The sequence below is a fragment of the Schistocerca cancellata genome, chromosome 3, assembly GCF_023864275.1.
Source record: "Schistocerca cancellata isolate TAMUIC-IGC-003103 chromosome 3, iqSchCanc2.1, whole genome shotgun sequence".
Lineage (NCBI taxonomy): Eukaryota > Metazoa > Arthropoda > Insecta > Orthoptera > Acrididae > Schistocerca > Schistocerca cancellata.
The window spans coordinates 326,885,437-326,909,808 of record NC_064628.1 but is presented as its reverse complement, the minus strand read 5'-3'; the positions used below and the strand labels follow the sequence as shown (position 1 = coordinate 326,909,808).

The 24,372-nt window shown below is 43.7% G+C and overlaps 1 protein-coding gene across 1 annotated transcript in view; it reads right to left on the bottom strand.

Annotated features, from left to right (window-relative positions):
* Positions 1–24,372, bottom strand: part of LOC126176711 (sialin-like) — a 189,098-nt gene that overhangs the window by 84,662 nt on the left and 80,064 nt on the right. Inside the window, exon 5 of the mRNA XM_049923877.1 lies at positions 245–459. Within this exon, the coding sequence (XP_049779834.1) occupies positions 245–459 (215 nt within the window). The remainder of the gene's footprint in view (positions 1–244; positions 460–24,372) is intronic.

Here is a 24,372-nt window from a genome sequence, read left to right as displayed (position 1 = left end):
GTGTGTGTGTGTGTGTGTGTGATTGCGAGGAGGAGGGTGGGGGAGATCAAGCTTCGATTGCAGCAGTCAGATTCAAATGTATGTAGGTTTCGTTAATTTTGCTTGCCCAGAATAGACTAGCATAGAGATAACGCATCAAACCAGAGTTCAGACTGAAGACCGCAACAACAAAAACCTCGAACTCATACAGAAATTTGGTGATGTGATGCAGTGCAGCCTAGTATTTGGTTTGTACTTTGCGTACCCTGGCGCTGGACACGATGCTGGCTTCGATGTAGCGGCGCTCGACCGGGTCGATGCGCGGGTGTCGCGCCGGCGAGTCCGCGACCAGCAGGTACCAGGGCACGCACCACAGCAGGCCCAGGCCGCCGAACACGTAGAACGCCAGCGGCCAGCCCGGAGCCGTCTCGCACAGCGCGCCCGTCGCCGCCATAGATGCCACGATGCCCCAGTACATGCCTTGCCACAAATAACGTGCCTTCACTATCATCTGCTTTACTGCTGTGTACTGTGGCTGCCAGCTTCTTACAACGACTGTTTAACCCTTTCAGACCCGAATTTTTTCTGGAGGAATAAAGGTTTTATTTCGTGCTGTAATTCATACAGAAATATGTACTCGTTTTCAAAATATGCTTTGTACTGTTGGATTCCTTTTATGCTGTTGACTTCCTTTTATGGACTAAAATAACTAATTTTGAAACATTCACTATTGTAATAAATAAACTGGCCATTCAGTGATGAGATTTTCACTCTTCAGCGGAGTGTGCGCTGATATGAAACTTCCTTGCAGATTAAAACTGTGTGCCGGACCGAGACTCGAACTCTGGATCTTTGCCTTTCGCGGGCAGCGGGCAAGCGCTCTACCAACATTTTTTTTTAGACCGTCAAATCAATCGGACGGACGAACGGACATATAAGATAATAATTGTCTGAAAATAAAAAATTAAACTTTTCACACTTGGAGGGCTGGCCACGGTGTCCCCGTCTCCTGACAGGATAAGGGAGAGGCAGTGAGAAGGAAACATTGTACATTTATGTAATTTTTTATTAGTAACAATAATATTTTATTTATTCGTTTAATTTTAATGTCCCAAAAGAAAAATCATATATGAAAGAGAAGGGAAAGAAATATAGGGCCGAAGTGACATCCTAGTCACTTCACTGGGAGTAAATCCTATCCCTCGAAACAACGTAAACCTGGGACTCCCCACCGCTTCCGGGGATTATGAAACATGCTGCCTAGATAGTTCGCAAAATGCGTTTTGTATTTTGAGTGGCGTCGGATGATTTCGTGTTGTTCTAGTAGATAATGCCAATAGTCCATGCCCGATATCAAGGTCCGCTAGAGCACGTAGTGCGATGCGTGTCCTCCATCGGATTGCCGATGTTTTTTGTGAGGGGAAAAAGACAGCGTCAGGGAAAAATAAAGCGTCCGTCGTGGTCGTGGATTCGTCGGTGCGTCGGAGGTCCAACTGAGCTACCCAAGCACGACTCACCCCCGTCTCCTTACAGCTTTACTTCGGCCAGTAGTTCGTAGAGCACTTGTTCACGAAAGGCAAACGTCCCGAGTTCGAGTCTTGGTCCGGCACACAGTTTTAATCTGCCAGGAAGTTTCATATCAGCGCACACTCCGCTGCAGAGTGAAAATCCCATTCTGGAAACATCCCCAAGCTGTGTCTAAGCCATGTCTCCGCAATATCCTTTTTCTCAGGAGTGCTGGTTCTGCAAGGTTCGCAGGAGAGCTTCTGTAAAGTTTGGAAGGTAGGGGATTAGATACTGGCAGAAATAAAGCTGTGAGGACGGGGCATGAGTCGTGCTTGGGTAGCTCTGTTGGTAGAGCACTTGCCCGCGAAAGGCAAACGTCCTGAGTTCGAGTCTCGGTCCGGCACGCAGTTTTAAACTGCCAGGAAGTTCCTGGCCATTCAATAATTACCATGCAATATAACAGTAATAAAAATATTTACATATACAGTGGAATATAAGTAATCAACCTAAAAAGTACAATACTAAACTCCGCTCGAACAGGCCATGAAGGCCCAATGTTACCGACCGGCCGCCGTGTAATCCTCAGCCCACAGGTGTCGCTGGTTGCGGATATGGAGGGGATGTAGTCAGCACACCGCTCTGCCGGCCGTATGTCAGTTTACGAGATCGTAACAATCACTTCCGTGTATTGTGGCGGTCACAAGCAGCTGCCTACTGCTACAGTGACTTGTTGATATTTTTATAGTGAATTCCAATAGTTGGCAGCACTTGTACTCGATAAAAAATTGAACATTCACAAACATGTACATGAGGTTTCCACTGGGGAAAAATATTTATGTTCCAGCTACGGGACGCTAATACTTAATGTAAACAGTTGTAGTCAGTGGGTCTGAAAGAGTTAAACACCACACACACACACACACACACACACACACTCACATTGCACACACATTGCGGTGGGCAATTCATGAGCTCCAATATGTCAGAAAAAAGTAAACTACTTGCAGAAAGTGGAGTAACTAGGTAACTGGAGCCCAGGACAAATTTCACACACACCCCTCGCTGTCCACATTTCGCATTGCTTACAACAATAACTTGATTACAAAAATATTGACGGTTTCAAATGGAATGGTTCCAATGGCTCTAAGCACTATGGGACTTAACATCTGAGGTCATCAGTCCCCTAGACTTAGAACTACTTCAACCTAACTAACCTAAGGACATCACAAACATCCATGCCCGAAGCAGGATTCGAACCTGCGACAGTAGCAGTAGCACGGTTCCGGACTGAAGCGCCTAACCGCTCGGTCACAGCGGCCGGCTTGAGGCTTTCGTTGCCACTTATTGACACATTGACTGTTGGCTACTACTCGGATTCTCCAGCTGACGTTTGTTTGACGAGGACGAGTGGCGGACTGGTCCGCCACCAGCAATAGAGAGTAAAGCTTTGACAATGCCAACCACTCCTGGTGGTGAAACGTCAGAAAATCGTCGGCCGAAGAACCCGAGACAGAAGCCAACAGCCAGTATGCCAATAAAGCGATTCCTTTTTGATGGTTTGGATGCCAGTCAGTGGAAACCCGTAACAACTAAAACAAAAAACGTAAGATATACTCTTGACACTGTCGTTCAGTTGGCTCACTTGGCTCACTGACAATGGCTCCAACCAGTAGCCGAAAACCTGAAACAAGTGTCTGCATACTAGGGAGAGGTAGGTCTCATGGAACTGTTGCTCAGCACAGTCCAGTCCGAAATTTACACGTCTATATCTACACGGTGTTTCACAGTTCCTATTACAGGCTACTACGCGTTGTACAGGGGACTTACTATACAGGGTGGTCCATTGATAGTGACCGGGCCAAATATCTCACGAAATAAGCACCAAACGAAAAATCTACAAAGAACGAAACTCGTCTAACTTCAAGGGAGAAACCAGATGGCACTATGGTTGGCCCGCTAGATGGCGCTGCCATAGGTCAAACGGATATCAACTGCGTTTTTTAAATAGGAACCCCCATTTTTATTACATATTCGTGTAGTACGTAAAGAAATATGAAGGTTTTAGTTGGACCACTTTTTTAGCTTTGTGATAGACGGTGGTGTAATAGTCACAAACGTATAAGTACGTGGTATCACGTAACATTCCGCCAGTGCGGACGGTATTTGCTTCGTGATACATTACCCGCGTTAAAATGGACCTTTTACCAATTGCGGAAAAGGTCGATATCGTGTGAATGTATGGCTATTGTGATCAAAATGCCTAACGGGCGTGTGCCATGTATACTGCTCGGTATCCTGGACGATATCATCCAAGTGTCAGCACCGTTCGCCGGATAGTTACGTTATTTAAAGAAACAGGAAGTGTTCAGCCACATGTGAAACGTCAACCACGACCTGCAACAAATGATGACGCCCAAGAAGGTGTTTTGCCTGCTGTCGCGGCTAATCCGCACATCAGCATCAGATAAATTGCGACCAGGAATTGCATGGCGACAACTTCGAACGTCGTGTTCAGTTCTGCCACTGGGCCCGTAGCTCGCGTGCGGTTGAAGCGGTATTGAATAGCATATTTCATGACAGATGGGTTGGTCGTCGAAGCACTAAACCATGGCCCGCACGTTCATCGGATCTGACGTCCCCGGATTTCTTTCTGTGGGGAAACTTGAAGGACACTTGCTGTCGTCATCCACCGACAAAGCCTGACAAGATTTATTTATTTTTTATTTATTTATTTATTGTTCCGTGGGACCAAATTAAGGAGAAGTCTCCATGGTCATGGAACGAGTCAATACATGAAATTATAACACGATATTAGAAACAGATAAAATGAAATATAAAAAAACATATTCAGGTGACAAGTCGTAAGTTTAAATGAAGAAAATCAACAATCTAACACTGGAATTTGCTTAATTTTTTAGCTCTTCCAGGAGCTCCTCGACAGAATAGAAGGAGTGAGCCATGAGGAAACTCTTCAGTTTAGACTTAAAAGAGTTTGGGCTACTGCTAAGATTTTTGAGTTCTTGTGGTAGCTTATTGAAAATGGATGCAGCAGAATACTGTACTCCTTTCTGCACAAGAGTCAAGGAAGTGCATTCTACATGCAGATTTGATTTCTGCCTTGTATTAACTGAGTGATAGCTGCTAACTCTTGGGAATAGGCTAATATTGCTAACAACAAACGACATTAAAGAAAATATATACTGTGAGGGCAAGATCCTGGATATGGGCTTTCCACAACAGCTTACTATCTATCCGAACGCCTAGGAACATGAACTGTTCCGTCTCGCTTATAATATGCCTATTCTGTCTGATCAAAATATCGGTTCTTTTTTAATTGTGAGTTAGAAACTGTAAAAACTGAGACTTACTGTGATTTAGCATCAAATTATTTTCCACAAGCCACGAAATTATTTCATGAACTACATTATTTGTTACTGTTTCAATATTACACACAAGATCCTTCACTATCAAGCTGGTGTCATCAGCAAACAGAAATATTTTTGAATCACCTGTGATACTAGAAGGCATATCATTTATCACATACATGCGCCAGCGCATCGTGAATGCATGTGCGAACATTACGGAAGGCGAACTACTCGCTGTTGAGAGGAATGTCGTTACACGTACTGCCAAATGCGTTGAGGTTGACGGACACCATTTTCAGCATTTATTGCATTAATGTGGTATTTACAGGCAATCACTCTGTAACAGCATGCGTTATCAGAAATGATCATTTCACAAAGCTACATGTATCACATTGGAACAGCCGAAATAAAATGTTCAAACGTTCCTACGTTCTGTATTTTAATTTAAAAAACCCACCTGTTATCAACTGTTCGTCTAAAATTGTGAACCATTTGTTTTTGACTCTTACAGCGCCATCTATCACTAAGCGAAAAAAGTGGCCCAACTAAAACATTCATATTTCTTTCCGTACTACACGAATATGTAATAAAAAATGGGGGTTCCTATTTTTTAAAAAAACGCAGTTGATATCCGTTTGACCTATGGCAGCGCCATCTAGCGGGCTAACCATAGCGCCATCTGGTTTCCCCCTTCAAGGTAGACAAGTTTCGTTCTTTGTAGTTTTTTCGTTTGACGCTTACTTTGTGAGATATTTGGCCCGGTCACGATCAATGGACCACCCTGTATAAGGTTTTCGTGCGGAACCCTTGTCTGGAAATGTACCATTTGAATATAAAATAAGTTTAGATATCGAATCACATTCAAATGTTCCGCTTAATGGTTGGTAAGTAATGGAAGAGCTGCACAGCGATTCCGGATGGTTCATCACATACCACTGTTGTTCGATTACGTAGAACAACTACTGCGGGAAACAGGTACTTTCAAAACCAGGTGGGTTAACTATCATGCTCCACGGACGTGCACCAAGTTTTGTGAATTGTGTGTATGAACGTATGCGTCACGGTTACCCCTTTGCAACGAACAGCAGGATCCCCGCTTGGAGTACACAGGTTAGAGCTCATTCTTTGCGCGCAGTGAAGCGGTAGATTTGAAAGTAATCCGATTTCCAAACTTATTTTATATCCAGTCACTGCATTTCGGGATTTGAGTTCCTCGTCAAAACTTTATCTACTATCTCTCCTCTACAACTCCAAGAAGCCTGTAATAAGAATACAAGGCTGAGTCAAATTAAAACCATAAATTTGTAATAACAAATCGAAATTTCGCTCCGTTATCCTATAAGTTGGTAAGCGTGCTACAAACAGTATGCAGAATGACCTGTAGGTGGGAGCATAGTGCAGATGCACACATACCGTCGCAGTATCAGTATAAAGATGGCCGCCCCACTAGCGACTTGCACCAGGGAGGAACAGCGTTCTGTTGTGCGGTTTTTGCGTAGTGAAGGTGTGAAACCTATTGAAATTCATCGACGAATGAAGGTTCAGTACGGTGATGCATGTTTGTCACAGCAGCAAGTCTACGGATGGAGTAGGAAGTTCCCAAATGGTGTGACTTCAGTGAAAGATGCTCCTCGTCCAGGTCAGGCGCAACGAGTTTTGACTCCACAGAACATTGCAGCAGTTGAAGCGATAGTGAAGGAAAACCGCCGACTGACACTTAATGACACTGCAACATGTTTACAGATTAGTCATGGGTCAGCACACCACATTGTACATGATGTGCTCTAGCTTCACAAAGTATCTGCAAGATGGGTGCCACGCCAGCTAACTCCTGAAATGAGAGAACGACGTGTTGACGCTTGTGAAGAACTACTTCGGCGCTTTGAACGAGAAGGTGATGGCTTCCTTGCAAGAATCGTTACTGGGGACGAAACCTGGGTTCACTTCCACCAACCGGAAAGGAATGGCGCCATTCCTCATCACCAAAACCAAAGAAGTTTCGAACAGAACCATCAGCAGGGAAGGTTATGCTGACTCTCTTCTGGGACGAAAAAGGCGTCATTTTGGAGTATTACATGCCTAGAGGGACCACTGTCACCAGTGCATCATACACAGATCTCCTAAAAATCATCAGCGGCCTGCAATCAAATCAAAGCGACGTGGATTGCTGTCAGCAGGTGTCCTTTTGCAACATGACAATGTAAGGCACCACACTGCCCGTACAACAAATGGCTCTGAGCACTATGGGACTTTACTTCTGAAGTCATCAGTCCCCCAGAACTTAGAACTACTTAAACCTAACTAACCTAAGGACATCACACACATCCATGCCCGAGGCAGGATTCGAATCTCGGTTCCAGACTGAAGTGCCAAGAACCACTCGGCCACTCCGGCCGGCGCCCGTACAACAGTGTCTTCCTCATCAACCATACTCACCAGACCTTGCCCCAAGTGATTTCCATATGTCTGGACTACTCAAAGACGCAATGGGAGGAAAGAAGTTCCGTTCTGATGAAGAGGTACGCCAGGCGGTGCATGAGTGGTTGCGCGGACTACCAAAAGAATTTTTTTCTAAAGGAATTTATGCACTTTGTAAGTGCTGGAGGACTTGCATTGAGCGTGGGGGAGATTGTGTTGAAAATTGATACAGCTTTGTACCACTTCTGCACAATAAATAATATTTTTAAAAATATTTAAGGTTTTCATTTTACCTACCCTCGTAGATCCACAGGCGTACATCCATTCTTTGCAGACGAGTGCAAGACAGAGGGTAGTTCCCAATGTACTGGTAACTATGGATTTTGCCCGTTCCATTCATATATGGAGTGCAAGGAAAAAGAGTGTTTAAAAGCCCCTGAGTGCACTATAATTAATGCAATCTTGTCTTCGGGATCCATGCGATATATAGGGGGTTGTAGTATGTCACTGAGAGTTGGTTGTTGAAACTGTCTAACGGGGCTCTCACGGAATTGTGTCTAAGCGATTGCCAGATCAAGAAGCCCTTTCATACATCACTCACTTCCCATTTTAGTACGGTTCAGTCTTATCCTTTCTTCTTCCGCTACTACTCAAACGATTAGAATAACAAACTAACTCACAGTTGCTCATGGAATGAGGCTCACTTTGTTGTCTTTTCCGCGTTGCTCGCAAGCGCAGTATAGCTGCGGCAAAGAGAACCGTTACACGATTCCCGTCTACGTGCGGTACTGAGTTCGCATCGAAAAGGTGTACGCGCTATGTCATTTTTGCGCGCATTTTCGTTGCTAGTTTCAAACATTCCGTCGTGTCAAATAAAAAATAAAACCATGGTTTCGATGGATCACATTATCTGCATCCAATGTAGGAGTCGATGACTCTGCCTATTATATGTACAGTCGTGCTCAAAAGTATCCGAACGACCTGAATTGCATTTCGCCTGATTCGAATGCAACCCACATAACGCAGCTGTCTAGCAGGTCCTCTAGTCGCTCCTTGGTACAGTCGTTTGACTATTGAAAATGGTTCCAAGACACCACTAGAAAACACTGCTCTGTACCGCATTAACTCAAGATGTAAATTAATACTACGATTCTACAAATATCAGGGAACACCTTATCGCAGGTAAGACTGTCCTTAAGGCTTGTAAGCTCACATTTATTACAATAAATGACATACCTGAAATGTTACCACTCTCATTATTACGTCAGATAGGTAATGCACGTAGTAAGTTCGTCATATTCATAATTTCCTCTTCAAAGTAGCATACCGTACTTATTATTTAACACAAAATGACATTAAAAATTTAAGTTATTCACGAGCTGCTAGCAGACAATATGTATGAACATCAAATGACACGACGAACCGGCTCGTTCTGCACATGGATTCAAACCAAAGTCATGCAGACTAAGCAAAGATTTCGTGACTGACGGAAACTAACAGTCATTCCTGATTAGGCATACAGAGAGTGATATACCTCGATTTTAGACAGTATCAGTTAGCAAATATTAACTTTAAATTACATAACTTAAATATTTTTAACGGACGCGAATTCCTGCCCAGCACCTACTGTCCCTGTTAACGAACTACGAGAGATGTTAAATATTGCTTGTTAACAAGTAACTTGCTTGAAATGCCGTGAGGTAGAGCTTTTTGTTGGACAGGGATGCGAACCCAGAACTTAATCGGATAGATATCGAATCACAATCAACTGTGACATATCGGATTTTCTCGGCAGTAGCTAGATGTTTTAACTGAAATAACGAGACGAAACATTAATTTTTTCCTTCCCAGTACTCCAACCCGGCACCTATCACTGTTATCTTCTAGAGAAAACGAACGTTAAATACGGGTTTGTTGCACCAGCAGCGACATGTGAGCATGTTTGAACTAGAAGTAATATGACGAAGAGTTCAGTGCTGACTGGGAATAGAGCTCCACACATTTCGTTGTTGACTACACACAAAGAGACGTCAGCTACCGAATTTTTCTCCACCAGCAGCTCGGAATAACATCTTGAACTTACAGCGATCTCGCAAATAGTTCTGTGTCTCACTGGGAGTCAAAAACGTCAAATATCGTTAGAGTTGACAACGAATGAAAATACATTAAAAATCGAAATTATTATCCACCAGCAGATAGGTGTTCTCATGCTAGAGCTTGATAATACATAATGAAATCTTTAGTGCCGGGCCAGGATTCGAACCTATTCACGCGCAGTATGTGGAGATGTTGAGGAATCTGCAGCTTTGAACAAACAACAAATTGTAGCCGAGCTGTATTGTCACGAGGGGATCAAATTCCGCGTTAAGGGCGGTCTGAGTTGCATTCCCAGTTCAGAACCAATTTTATCGACATACAGAAGCTCAGATAAAAGATGAAATAAGTGTCCTGTGAGCCTACATAGCGTTTGTTCCGTCACTAGAAATAAATAACTAGTATAAGAAAGGTTACTGGTGATAGAGTTTCTACATGTCGCCACTCCAGACTTTATTGTGGTTCAACCTAATGTCTACTTGGTAGAGAAGGAATATCATTTGTAATGTCAATTTCAGACCACAATTCCATTATATCTTCTTCACTTGGGGTAGCCAGAAGAGAATGGAATCTGGTTCTCCCTATCTAGCGAAGCTGGAATCGAACCCAGACCATAGATATACGAACCTATCATCATCCCAACAGACCACCAAATCCTCTTCTCAGTGGTTCATTTTTCTATCTAACGCCGTTGTGCCACACTGGCTTAGAATTCTGACACACAGGCTCCCTGTATCAATTTGCAGCATGTTCAGTAAATTCATTTACTTGGTTGACCGAATCACCATGAACGAGCTGCTTCGGCTACCCAGTGCATACATTCAACTTTATTTTGTAATCACCAAAATAAAATCACGTAACTGCCACCAATACAGAACTGCCAACAGTGTAGGATGGGAGAAATTTAAATAGGAAGTGTTCCTTTGCACTGGAGCTACTCTATTGCACTATCTGCTTAGTGAAAACGTCGTGCAGTGCAAAAGAAAAGGCATAACTGTTTGTCTCTCATAAGTATTCACCTGGTCTTATGCATTATCCCACAGCGCTGTGGAATGCACAAGTTATGGAGGACTTGTTGTTGACTTCTGGAGCCATTATAGCTATGTGTCAGCTAGTAGTGTAATGGTAAGTATGGCGCACAGTAAATAAGATGTCGCGAGTTTGAGTCCATTTGGTGCTATATTTTTTAAAACGCAATTCTGTTGTCTGCTAAAGTTATCAATCTAATGGAACTTGTAGCATAATTCCCTTCACTTCTCAACCAAAAATAGTCGCATGTGGAGAAAGGGCTAACTTCTGCGACATTTTGTTCATTTCAGGTTTAATAGACAGCCAGAGAGTAGATGCATCTCGAAATTTTTGTATTATGTATGGGTAGAGCGCATCGTGCCAAATTACGTCGGAAAAGTATTTTCTACATTAGGTGTCGTCTGGTAGTGGCATTTTACTTTTCTTAAAACCTTGTTTGACAGCTTTAACTCAGAACAAGTTTTCTACATGCATGTAATCAATAAACCGCATGTGCATTTTCAGACTGTTATAGATAACATCAGAGAATTCGCATATATCGTTGATGATTAATTTCTCCCTCATGTTTACTATTGTTTTAACAACATTAAAGGAAACCTTACGAAAATTGTGATCTGTATTATAAAAAGTGAAATAAAACTACCCACGATAACCTTATGACGAAAGACTGTTTTAATAAAACTGAGTATCTGTACACAAGCATGCCTCTATCCTCACGATTTAGTAAAATACTACTCACTTAGATTTTGATTGGGTCTGTGTTTAATTGATATGCTGTGTCATACTCAAGAGGTATGCAAATGTGGCATTTCATAAATAAAGTTATCTATTCCTAGAAACCCAAAATTTGCTTGTCAGCAGCGGAAAGAGGCGTTACCTGATGTGCAGCATTGTAAGTTTTTCACCATTTCACTATGAGCCGAAAGTATTTTCTTGCGCTTTCCTTATCAATGTTTGATCTGACTGTTTGTAGCTCTTTCACATAAGGGATAAAAATGCTACACTCAGTGAGACTGGAACTGCGAAACATAAGACGCTTTTTTACAGGTCAGCACGTTGCCCCAGAGCTGGCGAAGAGGTATATGTCTTGGCTTCCTCTTACGAGACCAATAGTGGCTAGAACTCGTAAACCGCTATTTAAAGGACGAGATTAGTTCCGATTTCCACGTGCAACGACTTTCCTGGGCTGACAACCGTAAATTTACAATCTTTTGTTACACCTCAGGCGATAATAACTCATATTATTCAATGGAAATGACAGGTAAAATCAAGTGAACTTTGAGGCTTAATTCCGCGCACACCAGGAAGTAACTCGTCGATCACAGAGTTGCCAAACATACATTGCCTTGTTCCCAAATCTCAGTTACAATACCAGCAGGAAGAAGACGAACCGATGTGATCCTACAGCGGGCTGGGAAGCGACCATATCTGGTGTCTCCAAGTCGCGGCTGCTACGTCCTGGAATACGTAATGCCTCTGATTCGCATTTCTGTAACTAGGTTTAGGGACTGTAGAGTAGTTACAAATAATACTCAGAACTGACTGCAACCTAAGCATCATAAATCAGTAACTCTCATAGTTGTTTTCATATTTCTTTCGTAAGTGTACTCAAAACTAAGTAACTCATTCACAGGCGTTTTCGTGCCTCGCCGATAGTCGAATGTGTGTGTGTGTGTGTGTGTGTGTGTGTGTGTGTGTGTGTGTGTGTGTGACAGAGAGAGAGATAAAAATCAAAAAGAATGAGAGAGAGAGAGAGAGAGAGAGAGAGAGAGAGTAAAAAATTGTAAAGAAATTGTATCATGGTATGTAAAGAAATCATTCATTAGAATCACAAGTTCCACATCATTACGAAATATCGTAATCATGATCTATGAAACAAGAATTAATCTAATGTAATCTAATCTAATCATATCATATTGATGACTAGCCATGAAGAGTCATGAATTACCGAAATTTTTGCCAATACCAGTAACCAAATCTAAACTTGGAAATAAAAGTCGACAATTTTTGTAATAAACTGGGACTTCTGTCAAGACCCTTTCGTCCATGTTAATTAACCACAAAAGATGTCTGATATACCTCTATTCTGAAGTAACGAAGTGTGCATGCATTTAAAGATTAGTGCATGATGTGAAGTTCTGTGATGGAGATACGAACCCAAGACGGTTCTTTCCCTGTCTATGGAATCCTTTTCATATTAATATCAAACATCAGCAATTACTCGTAGATTACATTATTACTGATGTAACTGAGAAGGACGTTACTTGATAACAAAAACGCGCTGCCTTTCTTCTTTTTCTTGCTCCTAGAAATGGCTATCGACAAAAGGCAAGAGATCTTACTGCCTTCCGATACACGTCGCTGTCAGTTCTTCCATATGATTTGGTCGACATGATCTGTTTCAAGTTGTGTATGACAGACAATGTTTTAGAAAATCAATTGTTTTCCTTTGCAATAAACAGAAAGATTTTCATTCTAAGCTATCCAAGTACAAAATTTTCGCAGTATTAGTTCATATTTAATATTCGCTTCTCTGTCATTTTCTCTAGATAGTGTGAACCATTTGGGGAAGAACTCTCTCCCTATCGTCTGCAACGTGGGTTCCTCTCGCCCCTTCCTTCCCTGTCATAGACACCTCAGCTCCACTAGGTCACAAGCACACGTTGCCCGTCAGTGTGGTGGAGCTGGTATGTATCCATCTGGCTGAGCCCCATAACAGCATAGGGATCACACTTCTGACATCTGAGCTGTTGCCTCCCCACGTATGCTTGGGAGTGGTTGCTTGTCATTGTAGAGCATCGGAACTCCCGACAACAACCGCCATGCCAGATGATCCTTGCTTTGGCTGGGTGGCGCCCATGGGCAGAGACCCTGATTGGAGTGAGTGGTAACAGGGAGAATGCTTTGCACATGAAGCGTATCGAGCTCCAAAAATCTAGCCTTTCCTATGGCTGTGTCTTTGAGTGGTAGTGGATCATTGAATGCTACTTCTTATGATCCTGCAGCCTTCCCTTCCCTAGCTATACCATGGGAGGAGAGCCAGGCTCGCTGTCTTGGGGTGCCACACTCTGTCCACTGGTCTGTACTAGGATGGACATGGATACATTCACCACAGCAAAGCCGTTATTTTTTAAGGAAAATATCGAAGACAAATTTGGTGAAGCGGAGTCTCTCAGTAAGATGCAGTCGGGTTCCCTGTTGATCAAAACTTATTCTGCTGCCCAATCTGCAGCTCTTCTTGCTTCTGATCATGTTGGCGACGTCTCGGTGTTCATTAGACTTCACTAGTCTTTGAATATGGTCCAGGAAGTCATTTTTCATAGGGACCTCATCCTTCAAATTAATGAGGAGCTTTGGGTCAGTTTGGAACAACGGAGCGTTCATTTTGTTCGGCATGTGGGTAAAGGTCACAAGAACAACCACACCAGTATCGACAGCTTTATTCTGGCTTTCGAGAAAGATATATTCCCAGAGAAAGTCAAGGTTATGTGTTATCAGTATGATGTGAAGCCATAAGTCCCGCCACTCATGAGATGCATCCGGTGCTTATGTGTAGGGAACATGACTTCCTGATGTACAGCAAACTATCCACATGGAGGGGAGCCCCTGTGTTCTGCCACCCGTGTGTGTAAATTGTCACAATAATCACTCTCCACACTCGCCGGATTGTATGGCTTATAAGAAAGCAAAGAGTAGACAGAGTAGAAGTCCCTGGATCGTTTATCTTACACTGAGGCTCGTCAGAAATCTGACCGACTTCATCTTGTATCGATTACTTCTACTTTTGCCTCTGTTATGACCTTACCCCTCCTCCCTCTTCGTTACCCCCGTTCCGAGCCCCTCTCCTCTCCCCCTCCCCTGCAGTTCTCTGACCCTCCCCTCCAGGTGCTACTCCCCTTCCCTGCCGAAGCAGTGCCCCCCCCCCCCTTCTTTGGCGCCTGTCAGTGGTGGGTCTGCCTCCCAGAACCACTGACGTCCCTGCTGCCACAAATTGATCATGGCACACAGAGTCTGTGCACCCCAAAGTTGACTGCCCATTCATTTCTGGATCTTGCAGAAGCCTTCGCCCCCTCTGTGCCCTGTCCTCCTCGACCTATGAAAGAGAAGAAGAAGAAACATAAATCCTAGGACAAGGCTGCCATCTTCCCCCTTCAAACCTGAATCTGACATATTTATGGATGTCACCCCATCATAATTGGTGATGGATGGCGACCCAGCAGCATGATTAGCTCTAGGCCATTCACCTCCCATTTGGATACCCACTCTGTGATTATTGAGTGGAAACCCCCTTTTCGCCTTTTACTCGGCATCTTGTGTTGTTCTCCAGGAATCTCATTTTACTGTCACTCACTCATCATCCCTCCACTGGTTCCGCTATTTTTGTGAGAATTGGGTCGGTCCTTTCAGGGCATTTGGTGCTGTCTGCACATTGGTCTGTACAGATATTGTTAATACATGGATCCCACTTCATAACACATTAGAATTGTTGCCGTTCAGGTGCCAGTTTACGTCTCTATCTCCCTCCTGACAGGCCACCTACATCTGCTGCCCTAACTGCCCTCCTTCAGCAGCTCCATTCTTCCTTACTCCTCACTGGAGATTTTAATTTCATTTGGCTCTGAGCACAATGGAACTTAACTTCTGAGGTCATCAGTCCCCTAGAACTTAGAACTACTTAAAACTAACTAACCCAAGGACATCACACACATCCATGCCCGAGACAGGATTCGAATCTGCGACCGTAGCGGTCGCATGGTTCCAGACTGAAGCGCCTAGAACCGCTCGGCCACTCTGGCCGGCGGAGATTTTAATGTCCATCACCCTTTGTGGGCAGTGCTTCTTCATCTAGTCGGGGGCTTCTCATTGACCACATTCTGTGCCTCCTTAATGATGGTTTCCCCACTCATTTTAGTGCGCATATTTCACTTTTTCTCCCATTCATCTTTCGCTCTCTTCCCCTCTCCTTCTTCCTTCCTCACACTAGTCGCCACACAATGACCTCTGTGACAGTGACCACTTCCCATTGATTCTCTCGATCCCTTCCCTCCCATTGGTGCTCCATCGTGCTCACTGGCCTTTATATAGGCCTCTATATACCTTCCAGCTCTTGTTTCCACCTTCTTTCTGAGGTTGTATTGATGAAGTCGTCCATGATCTGTCCGATAGGATACCCCACTGCTGGCATTGTCATTCCCCACTTGGCGGTCCCTGTTCACCATTGGCCAGTTCCGTGGTGTAGCATGGCCGTTGCCACCACTGTCTGTGATCGTCGTCACGCCTTGCAACATCTTAAGAAGCACCTGTCCTCCACCAATCTTATTACCTTCAAACATCTTTGCACCAAAGCCCATTACTTAATCAAACATGGCAAACTGGTATATTGGGAACGATTTGTCTCCTCTTTAGGTTATTCTGTCCCTTTGTCACAGGTGTGGTCTACTCTCCACACCCTCCAACACTGTCAGTGGTAGTCTTCCATTCCAGGCCTTGCCCTTCCAAGTCGCCTTTGTACAGATCCGTCAGTTCTCATGGAACAACTCGTGACCCATTTTGTGATGGCATCGGCTTCAGCCTCGTATCTAACTTCCTTCTTCCTCTGGAAGCAGCAGGCTGAAGCTTCCCACTTATGATTTGCCCCTTGCCATGTGGAATACTGTGATGATTCTTTTACTGAATGGGAGATTAATCTGGCCCTCTCTTGTTCCCACTATTTAGCTCCCAGCCAAAGCAAGGATCATCTGGCATGGCGGTTGTTGTCGGGACTCTACAATGACAAGCAACCACTCCCAAGCATACGTGGGGAGGCAACAGCTCAGATGTCAGAAGTGTGATCCCTATGCTGTCATGGGCCTCAGCCAGATGGATACATACCAGCTCCACCACACTGACTGGCAACGTGTGCTTGTGACCTAGTGGGGCTGAGGGGTCTATGACAGGGAAGGAAGGGGTGAGAGGAACCCACGTTGCAGATGATAGGGAGAGAGTTCTTCCCCAAATGGTTCACACTATATAGAGAAAATTTTGAAGTGGAGGTCAAACCCCTAAAGGGGACCAAAAACGACAAAAAGGAAGGATGACAGAGAAAAGGCACGGGGATCAAAACCGCAAGGAGTACAGGAAAACAGGTGGATAGCCAAGTAAACATAAGTAAGAGCATGGAATGAGGGGAAGGAGGGGGAGGAGCGAGAATAGGGAGGGAGAGACAAGGGGAAGGAAATGCAGCCTGAGGAGGTATGGGCTGCAGTAGCCTAGAGTCCCGTGACCGCCATGCACGAACTCACGAAAGAAGCATGGTACCCCTAGGGGGTTTTCTCCTCGTGCCCTGCAGTGCTGCCACTGACTGGCATGAGTACGATCTGTGTTGGCCTGTATCTTGGTGTAAGAATATCTTAGCTGTAACGCAATGCTGTATGGTATTACAAGGGACACGTTAGGGCGTGGAAACTTGAATTCTTTGGTTGTCACATTTCGCGTTCCACTTTCTATCATTTTGGGCCTTTTTGGTTAGCTGCCACAACCGATTTCGCCGCGTTGGTAAGCACGTGAAGTTGTTCAGTCATAATGTGGGCATAGCTTTATAAGTCTTGTTGATACTTGTCTCCCCTAATTCATGAGTTTTCAAGCCTTCTGTATGCTTGTCTGCTACGAGACAATTTGCCTCTAGATGGTCCGCAGACACACAGGTTGTTCAAGTTCTCGGTTGCCAGTCATAAATTACTTACGCGTGAAAATCTTGTATCATAACACAAGACAGTATGACTCTATCCATTACTTGTTGCTTAAACACCTCAATCCTTCCCAGTGAGAATATCTCCTCCACGTGTTTAACTATATTTGGCTCCAAGGCATTTTCCATTTTCGATGGAGAACCATTGGTCCCCCCTGCTCTGTATGTGGATGATTTCTACATTTGGGCTAGGTTCCACTTGGTGGCCTCTGCAGAACGACAGCTCCATGGCGCCATCTGGTGCACTTCCATGTGAACACTTTCGCACAATTATCAGTTATCTCCCTTTTAGCCATACTACCGCCCATCCTGATCCAGAGTTCTACCTCAATGCCCAACACCTGACAGTGCTTCCCATTTCCGTTTCTTGGGTCTTATTTTTGATAAAAAGCTTACTTGGTTGCCCCACATCCCTCAATGAAGGTTGGCTGTTTATGTAAACTCAATGTTCACTTCCTTGCCCACATCCTTCTGGGGTGATGATCTTTCAACTCTTTTCCACCTTTACTAGGTATTAGTTCTGTCTTGTTTGGACTATGGCTACCAAGTTTATGGATAATCTGCGCCTTCCATGCTGCTCCTCTTGGATCCAGTTCACCATCACGTTAGCCCTGTCGCTAGTCTTCTGATTGATGCTGGGATCCCTCCATATTCAATTTGGCAGTCCCAGTTCCTGGTTTCCTGTCTCATCACTATCCACTCTTCCCCTGCTCAAACTTCCTATTCTGTTGTTATTGCGGCTTTGGTCTGTCGCCCATCCACTGTCCACCCTTGTGTGAGTTTACCAGTTCCCCTCACTTCTCTCTGCTATGACTTCCATCTCCCCTCCTTGTCCTCTTCTCCATGTTCTCTACCAAACATCCCCCCTTAGTTATTTCCTCAGCCACGAATTCAGACGAATCTCTTCTGGGGTTTGAAAGCTTCCATCAGACCAATGGTGTTACGTTGTTTGTTCCAAATGCTCTAACAGGAATTTCAGGATGCCACTGTTTTTTTACACCAGTGGCTCTAAATTCGCTGATAATGTGGGACATGCTTTCATGACCTATGTTGGCGTGGAACACCAACTCTTGCCTGCCATGCGTGAGGTGTTTACTGCGTAATTGATGGTCATGTATCAGGCCCTTTGTTTTATTAAATGGTCCTCCCTCACCCGAGTTTTGTTATGTACAGAATCAATGAGTGGTCTTCAGGCTATTGACTATTGATTGCCGGCCTCTGTGACCGAGCGGTTCTAGGCGCTTCAGTCCGGAGACGCGCTGCTGCTACGGTCGCAGGTTCGAATACTGCCTCAGGAATGGATGTGTGTGATGTCCTTAGTTTAGTTCGGTTTAAGAATTAGGTTTACGAATTAGGTTTAAGAATTTAAGAAAACCTCAGATGTTAAGTTCCATAGTGCTTAGAGCCATTTGAACCATTTGATTTGACTATCGATCGGTGTTTTTCCGGCCGTCTCTTGGTCTCTGCTACCTTCTCGCTGACCTAGATGACGCTGCTTGTTCGGTCGAATTCCTCTGGGTTCCTGGTAATGAACTTTCTGATCATCTGGCTGTCGGAGGGGGGTGGGGGGAGTGGTCACCTACCCCTCTTTCCTGTGACCCTCTGTGGGGCGTATTTGCAGCCATACATCATATCCCTTTTTGCACAGTCGTTGGCTGACTCTTAGGAGGCTACCCTCGTATCCAATAAGCTTTACACTATCAAGACTCCTACCATGAGGCGTTCTTCCCTCTGCCTCTCCCAGCAGGAATCTAGTATTCTCTGCCATCTTTGTATTGACCATACTAGGTTGATCCATGGTTTCTTACTCTGCATTGAGCCTCAGCTCCACCCCCCCCCCCCTTTGTAGTTGTGGGGCTCTGCTCATGGTGATCCATATTTTGCTGGACTGCCCCCAGCTTTTGGCTCTTCACACTAAATATGCCCTTTCACCTTCCTTGTTTCAGGTGTTAGCACAGATCCTCACATGGTTACGTCTGTCCTTGGTGAAAGTGATTTGTCCTCTCAGGTTTGAGTCCTTGAATTTTCCTCTGGAATTTGATTCCAACAATTGGCGTAGGTGTTGGTTATGGAGGCCTCGACCTTGCTTCTATGCTGGTCTGGCTCTCCCCATATTTTCCCTCAATTTTCTCCAGGCTGTTGTGCACTTTTATTTCCCCTTTTCTTGTGTTTACTGCACTGGTGTTATCCCCGGTATACCGTGATAACGGTGTAGTGCCGGTGTCAGGAAAGGTTAGTGGCAGTGCTGGTGACCCACTGTGCTTAGCGTTTCTGAGGCACCCCTGCTTTCCACGTTTCCACCAACCCCCTCCTGTTCTTTCCTCTTCCTGCTGCCCTGACATCCCTTTTCCCTCTTCATTTGCACGTTATCCCTCTCCCTAGACTAGACTGTGTTGTTTCCGTTGTTCACCCCTTGATTTCTGTTATCCTAGATCATGGGACTGAGGACCTCACTGTTTAGTCCCGTCTCACAGATCAACCAACCAACAAACCAACCAACCAACAACGAGCAAAAATATGCATACAAAACAACATTGATAGCGTAAAACCCGGTGAAACGCAAAATACCCAGTGAACAACACTGGAAACAAACGAAAACGAAACTCGTAGTAAAGAGCCAAAAAAGAAAAACTATGAGACTCATGAAACTAGTAGAAGACGATGTTCGAAAGTTGGAGTAAAAATTAAAAGCAAGGAAGGTAAAATGAGGGCGTTGGATTGTCTGAAGGAAATAGTGACTTTTGTATCAGATTAAATCATAAAACACAAAGGGATTACAGACCTTGACTGCAAGCACGTGCAAACTGAAATCAATGGGAAAAGCTGAAAATATGTGTCAGAGCGGGATTCGAACCTGGGTCTTCTGCTTACTAGGCAGATGCTCTAACCACTGAGACAACTTTTATTTCTTTTTTCGTTTTGTTCGTTATTTTTCGTGACACACATTCAAGTTCAGAATTGATCCCTTCACTCAGTTTTTCTTTTTAATTTCATACGTCAACCAGCCCTCCGACTGATCCGGCTGTGCTACCATGGCAGCTTAACCATCCAGACACAGCAGTCATCGCAACTGCACAGACTACCCTAGCACACTTTCTGTCAGACCTAAATTTTCAACTTATTCATGCACTGCAAACGTAGTGCCCCTTGCCCATTGTCCTCATTGCTCGTGGCATTTCAGCTATTCCTGAAAGAATTCGTGCCTGGCGTGCATCTGCACTGAAGAGATCATTGACCACCTCACCTTATATTCAGTGTGAGTCACTAACTATTGACACCTAGAATAACTCTGGAAATATGATAGTATCTGAAAAGTTTGTGAGACAAATGTTGCATGGGACAATGGGGGTCATAATGTGACGTTGGTTTTTTGTTGCTAGGTGGGGTCACGTCAGAGATATGAAGGTCAACTTGTTGTTTTTGAATGAGATACTATAGTTTGGCACTTATTTTCTGATAGCGGCTATCGAGACGAATCCAATGATGTGTAACAGTAAGGTCTTTGGAGGTCAAAGAAGGCCACAAAGGTGGCATGAACGTCCATTTACAGAAGGTGTTCGAAGTGATGAACATTGGTATAAATGCAGTGCTGCAATCTTCTTATCATGGACTGAGTGGTATTCCTTATCACATCGGCACTTATCGATGCACATGCTCTGACAGTTCTCTCTCATACATCGTGCAAATAGTAAATATTCGCCGAGTACGGCATATCCATCTAACAGGCCACTTACACGTAAACACCATTTGATGCTTTCCCAATACAACACTAATAGGAACGGTAAGACCAGTATCGTCGAATCAAGTGAATGTGAATGATGTATTCCTTTGAAGAACAAGTCGATATGCTTCTCATTTACGGAGAATGCCAACGAAATTCAGTGAGAGCTAGAAACTTATACCCTGAAAGATATCCTCAACGTACTTACCCTATAGGTCGTACATTTAAATATGTGTATGATAAATTGAGAACAACTGGATCTTTAACGCAGTGGAAACATATCCGGCAAAGGAAAGTTACTAACGAAGAAACGGAAATTGGTACTCTTACCACTGTGGTTCGAGATCATTGTGTTAGTTTGCATGAAATCGCAAGGGAACTTGGCATGAGCCAGAGTAATGTTGTTCGTGTTCTGCATCACCGTAAATATCATCCTTACCATATCAGTCTCCTCCAAGAATTAACTGGTACAGATTGTATGCGTCACACTAAATTCTGCCGATGGGCTCAACTTCAGATTCTGAGGGATGGCACATTTATTAATTTCATTTTATTTGCTGACGAGGGTACAGTCATGAACCATGGAAATGTAAATTTGCGTAACCTGCATTTTCGGGCAACTGAAAAACCATGTTCGCCGCGGCAAGTTGCACACCAAAAACCGTGGTCGGTGAATGTATGGTGTGGGATTCTGGAGGACCATATTTCATCAAAGAAAATATATTAATGGTAGAAAGTACACCACATTCCTGCAAGAGACATTAGGTCTGTTACTAGAAGAAATTCCTTTGGGAACAAGGAACAGAATGTGGTATCAACGCTATGGGTGTCCGGCACATTTTTCGCTGATGGCTACAAATGAGCTGCAGAGACAACAAAGAGTCACAAATCGTTGGATTGGACATGGAGGAGATGTGTCGTGGCTGGCTCTTCGCCAGACTTGGTGCCTCTGGATTTTTTTATGGGGATTCGTAAAAGACATTGTTTATAAATACATTCCAACTACACCTGAAGATATGCGAGAGTGAATTGTCAGAGCATGTGCTTCGATAAGTCCGATGTGATAAGGAATACCACTCAGTCCATGATAAGAAAATTGCAGCACTGCATTGATACCAATGGTAATCACTTCGAAAATGGACGTTCATGCCACCTTTGTGACCTTCGTTGACCTTCAAAGACCTTATTGTTACACATCACTGGATTCGTCTCGATAGCCGCTATCAGAAAATAAGTACAAAACTACTAGCATCCCATTTAAAAAACAAAGTTCACCTTCATATCTGTGAAGCGACCCCACCTAGTAACAAAACACCAACATCATATTATGGCCCCCATTGTCCCATGCAACTTTTGTCTCACAAACTTTTCAGCTCCTATCATACTTTCGGAGTTACTGTTGGTGTCAATAGATGGTGTGTGTTCTTTTGGACATGTCCAAAAGAACAGACACCATATTTGATGCAGCAGGAGACCTGGGTTCGAATCCCTGTCCAGCATAAATTTTGAATTTTCCTCATTGATTCCAATCAGCCGATGTCTGTAAACACATTGACATGTAGTCAGTACATGTGCCCAAGTGTAGCTGCTGGAAATTTTAGGTCTGTAAAGCAGAAATCACTTATCAATTTCAATAAATTAACATGTGACCGAGACATAGACTTGTATAATTTAATCTTAGCATAGGATTTAGGGACAAAGACATTGCTGAACAGGAGGAGGGTGGCACTCGGAAGACAGAGGAAAACGACATGATTATGACTCCACAGAACACTGACCAGGAGCATATGAAAATGAACGAGAGTCAACCTCCAGACTAATTTTGCAGATTGTTTATTGATAGGAGAAATTAAAATCTTTAGACAGTCATGCAAGACAACAAAATTGCGACGCTTAATATAAACAACATATTATCGCGCATCAAACTACAGGCTTTACAAGATTATCTCTTTGCACTGTTTGTTGACATTTGCAAGAAGTTGAGACAACTACATTGAATAAAATACGTGGCTAAGAGGTAACAAGCAGCCAAGAAAACTCTTGTATGACAAGATTACCTCAGGTAGGTTTGCAATATACAATGAAAAAAGTACTGGAAAATCGTATAACTACGACAGCTGAGGTACAAGTTTTGTTCCTTTGTATCACACATTTTAGTGAACAAATTAGACAGAATTTGTTTTCAATACTTATAGGGAAGAAATGACAATATGTTGCGTCAGTCGTGGTCAGAACAATGTTCTGTGTGATAGTGAATGCATTATGTTGGAGTTAAGTAAGTTCGAACGTAGTCGAATTGTTGGTGCTCCTATGGTGGATACTTCCGTAACCAAGGAAGCCGAGATGTTTGGTATTTCAGGAGGCACTGTATCGAAGATTTATACCGTATACAGGGAAATCAAGAAAACATCATTTGCTAAGTCACAATGTGGACGAGAATGCATGTTGAGTGATCGTGACAGACGGTCGTTCAAGAGAATTGTGACGAAAAATCAGGGGACGACAGATGCAAAAGTCACTGCTGAACTTAATACTGCCCCCACGAACACCATCAGCACCAAAACAGCACGAAGGGAGCGCCATAAGCAGGGAACAGCAAGGAGATCTTGAATTCTAGAAGCACTCATCAGTGATGCAAATGCCTGTAATGTGCCGACACCAAAACGTGGACTATGGAGCAATGTAAAAAATACGACCTTCTACGAGATGATCAATAGCACTTTGTGCTTATAATTAAAGTGCAGCAACGCAGGTACAACGTGGGCTGTTAATACTGTATGGCAGCGAAACTTGTTAGCTATACTAATGCGTTAATGTGGAAGTGATGTACGCTGGAAAAAAATTAGTTCCAGTTTTTGCCATCAGATGCAAATCTGACGTTATTCATCATTTTTCCGACGTTTCCAGTGCTCATATTGAACAAATTATGTAATTTATGGTTAATGACAGTACGCAGATCACTTGCAGGCCCCTGGTGCTGTGTTAGTACACTTAAGTTTTGAGTATGTAGTGTGAAAGGATTCACTGTCCTCCCCTTGTTTCCACTTACAATAATTAGACTGAAGAGAATTTTTTTGGTATAAAAACACTTTATTCTGTATTACTTTACAGGTGCTATTCAGCAATATGCAACAAGTGCACAAGGTGTCTGCGAGCTGCGGCCCTTGGCTGGACGAGATATAACGTCTGCTCGCTGCAGAGTCTCTGTCCTACCTGCTGGCCGCTTACAACAGCTGACCAGCTTACCTGCACGTACAAAGGATCTAAGTCCACTTCCACACACACAGTTGCAATGTTTTCCGAAAGGGAGCAGATTATACCGGACAGTCTGACCTGCCCAGTTTTCAAACTGCACCTAGATGGCTCTTAGTGGCAAGTGACTTATGGAACTCAACATACTCCCACTCCAAAATGAGTCTCCTCATTTTACAAATAGACATAGATTTAACAACCAACAAGGTTCAAAACAAGGAAAACAACAAAAATAATACGAGACGCAAAATCAGGGCACATAAATATGAAATTCACTAGCT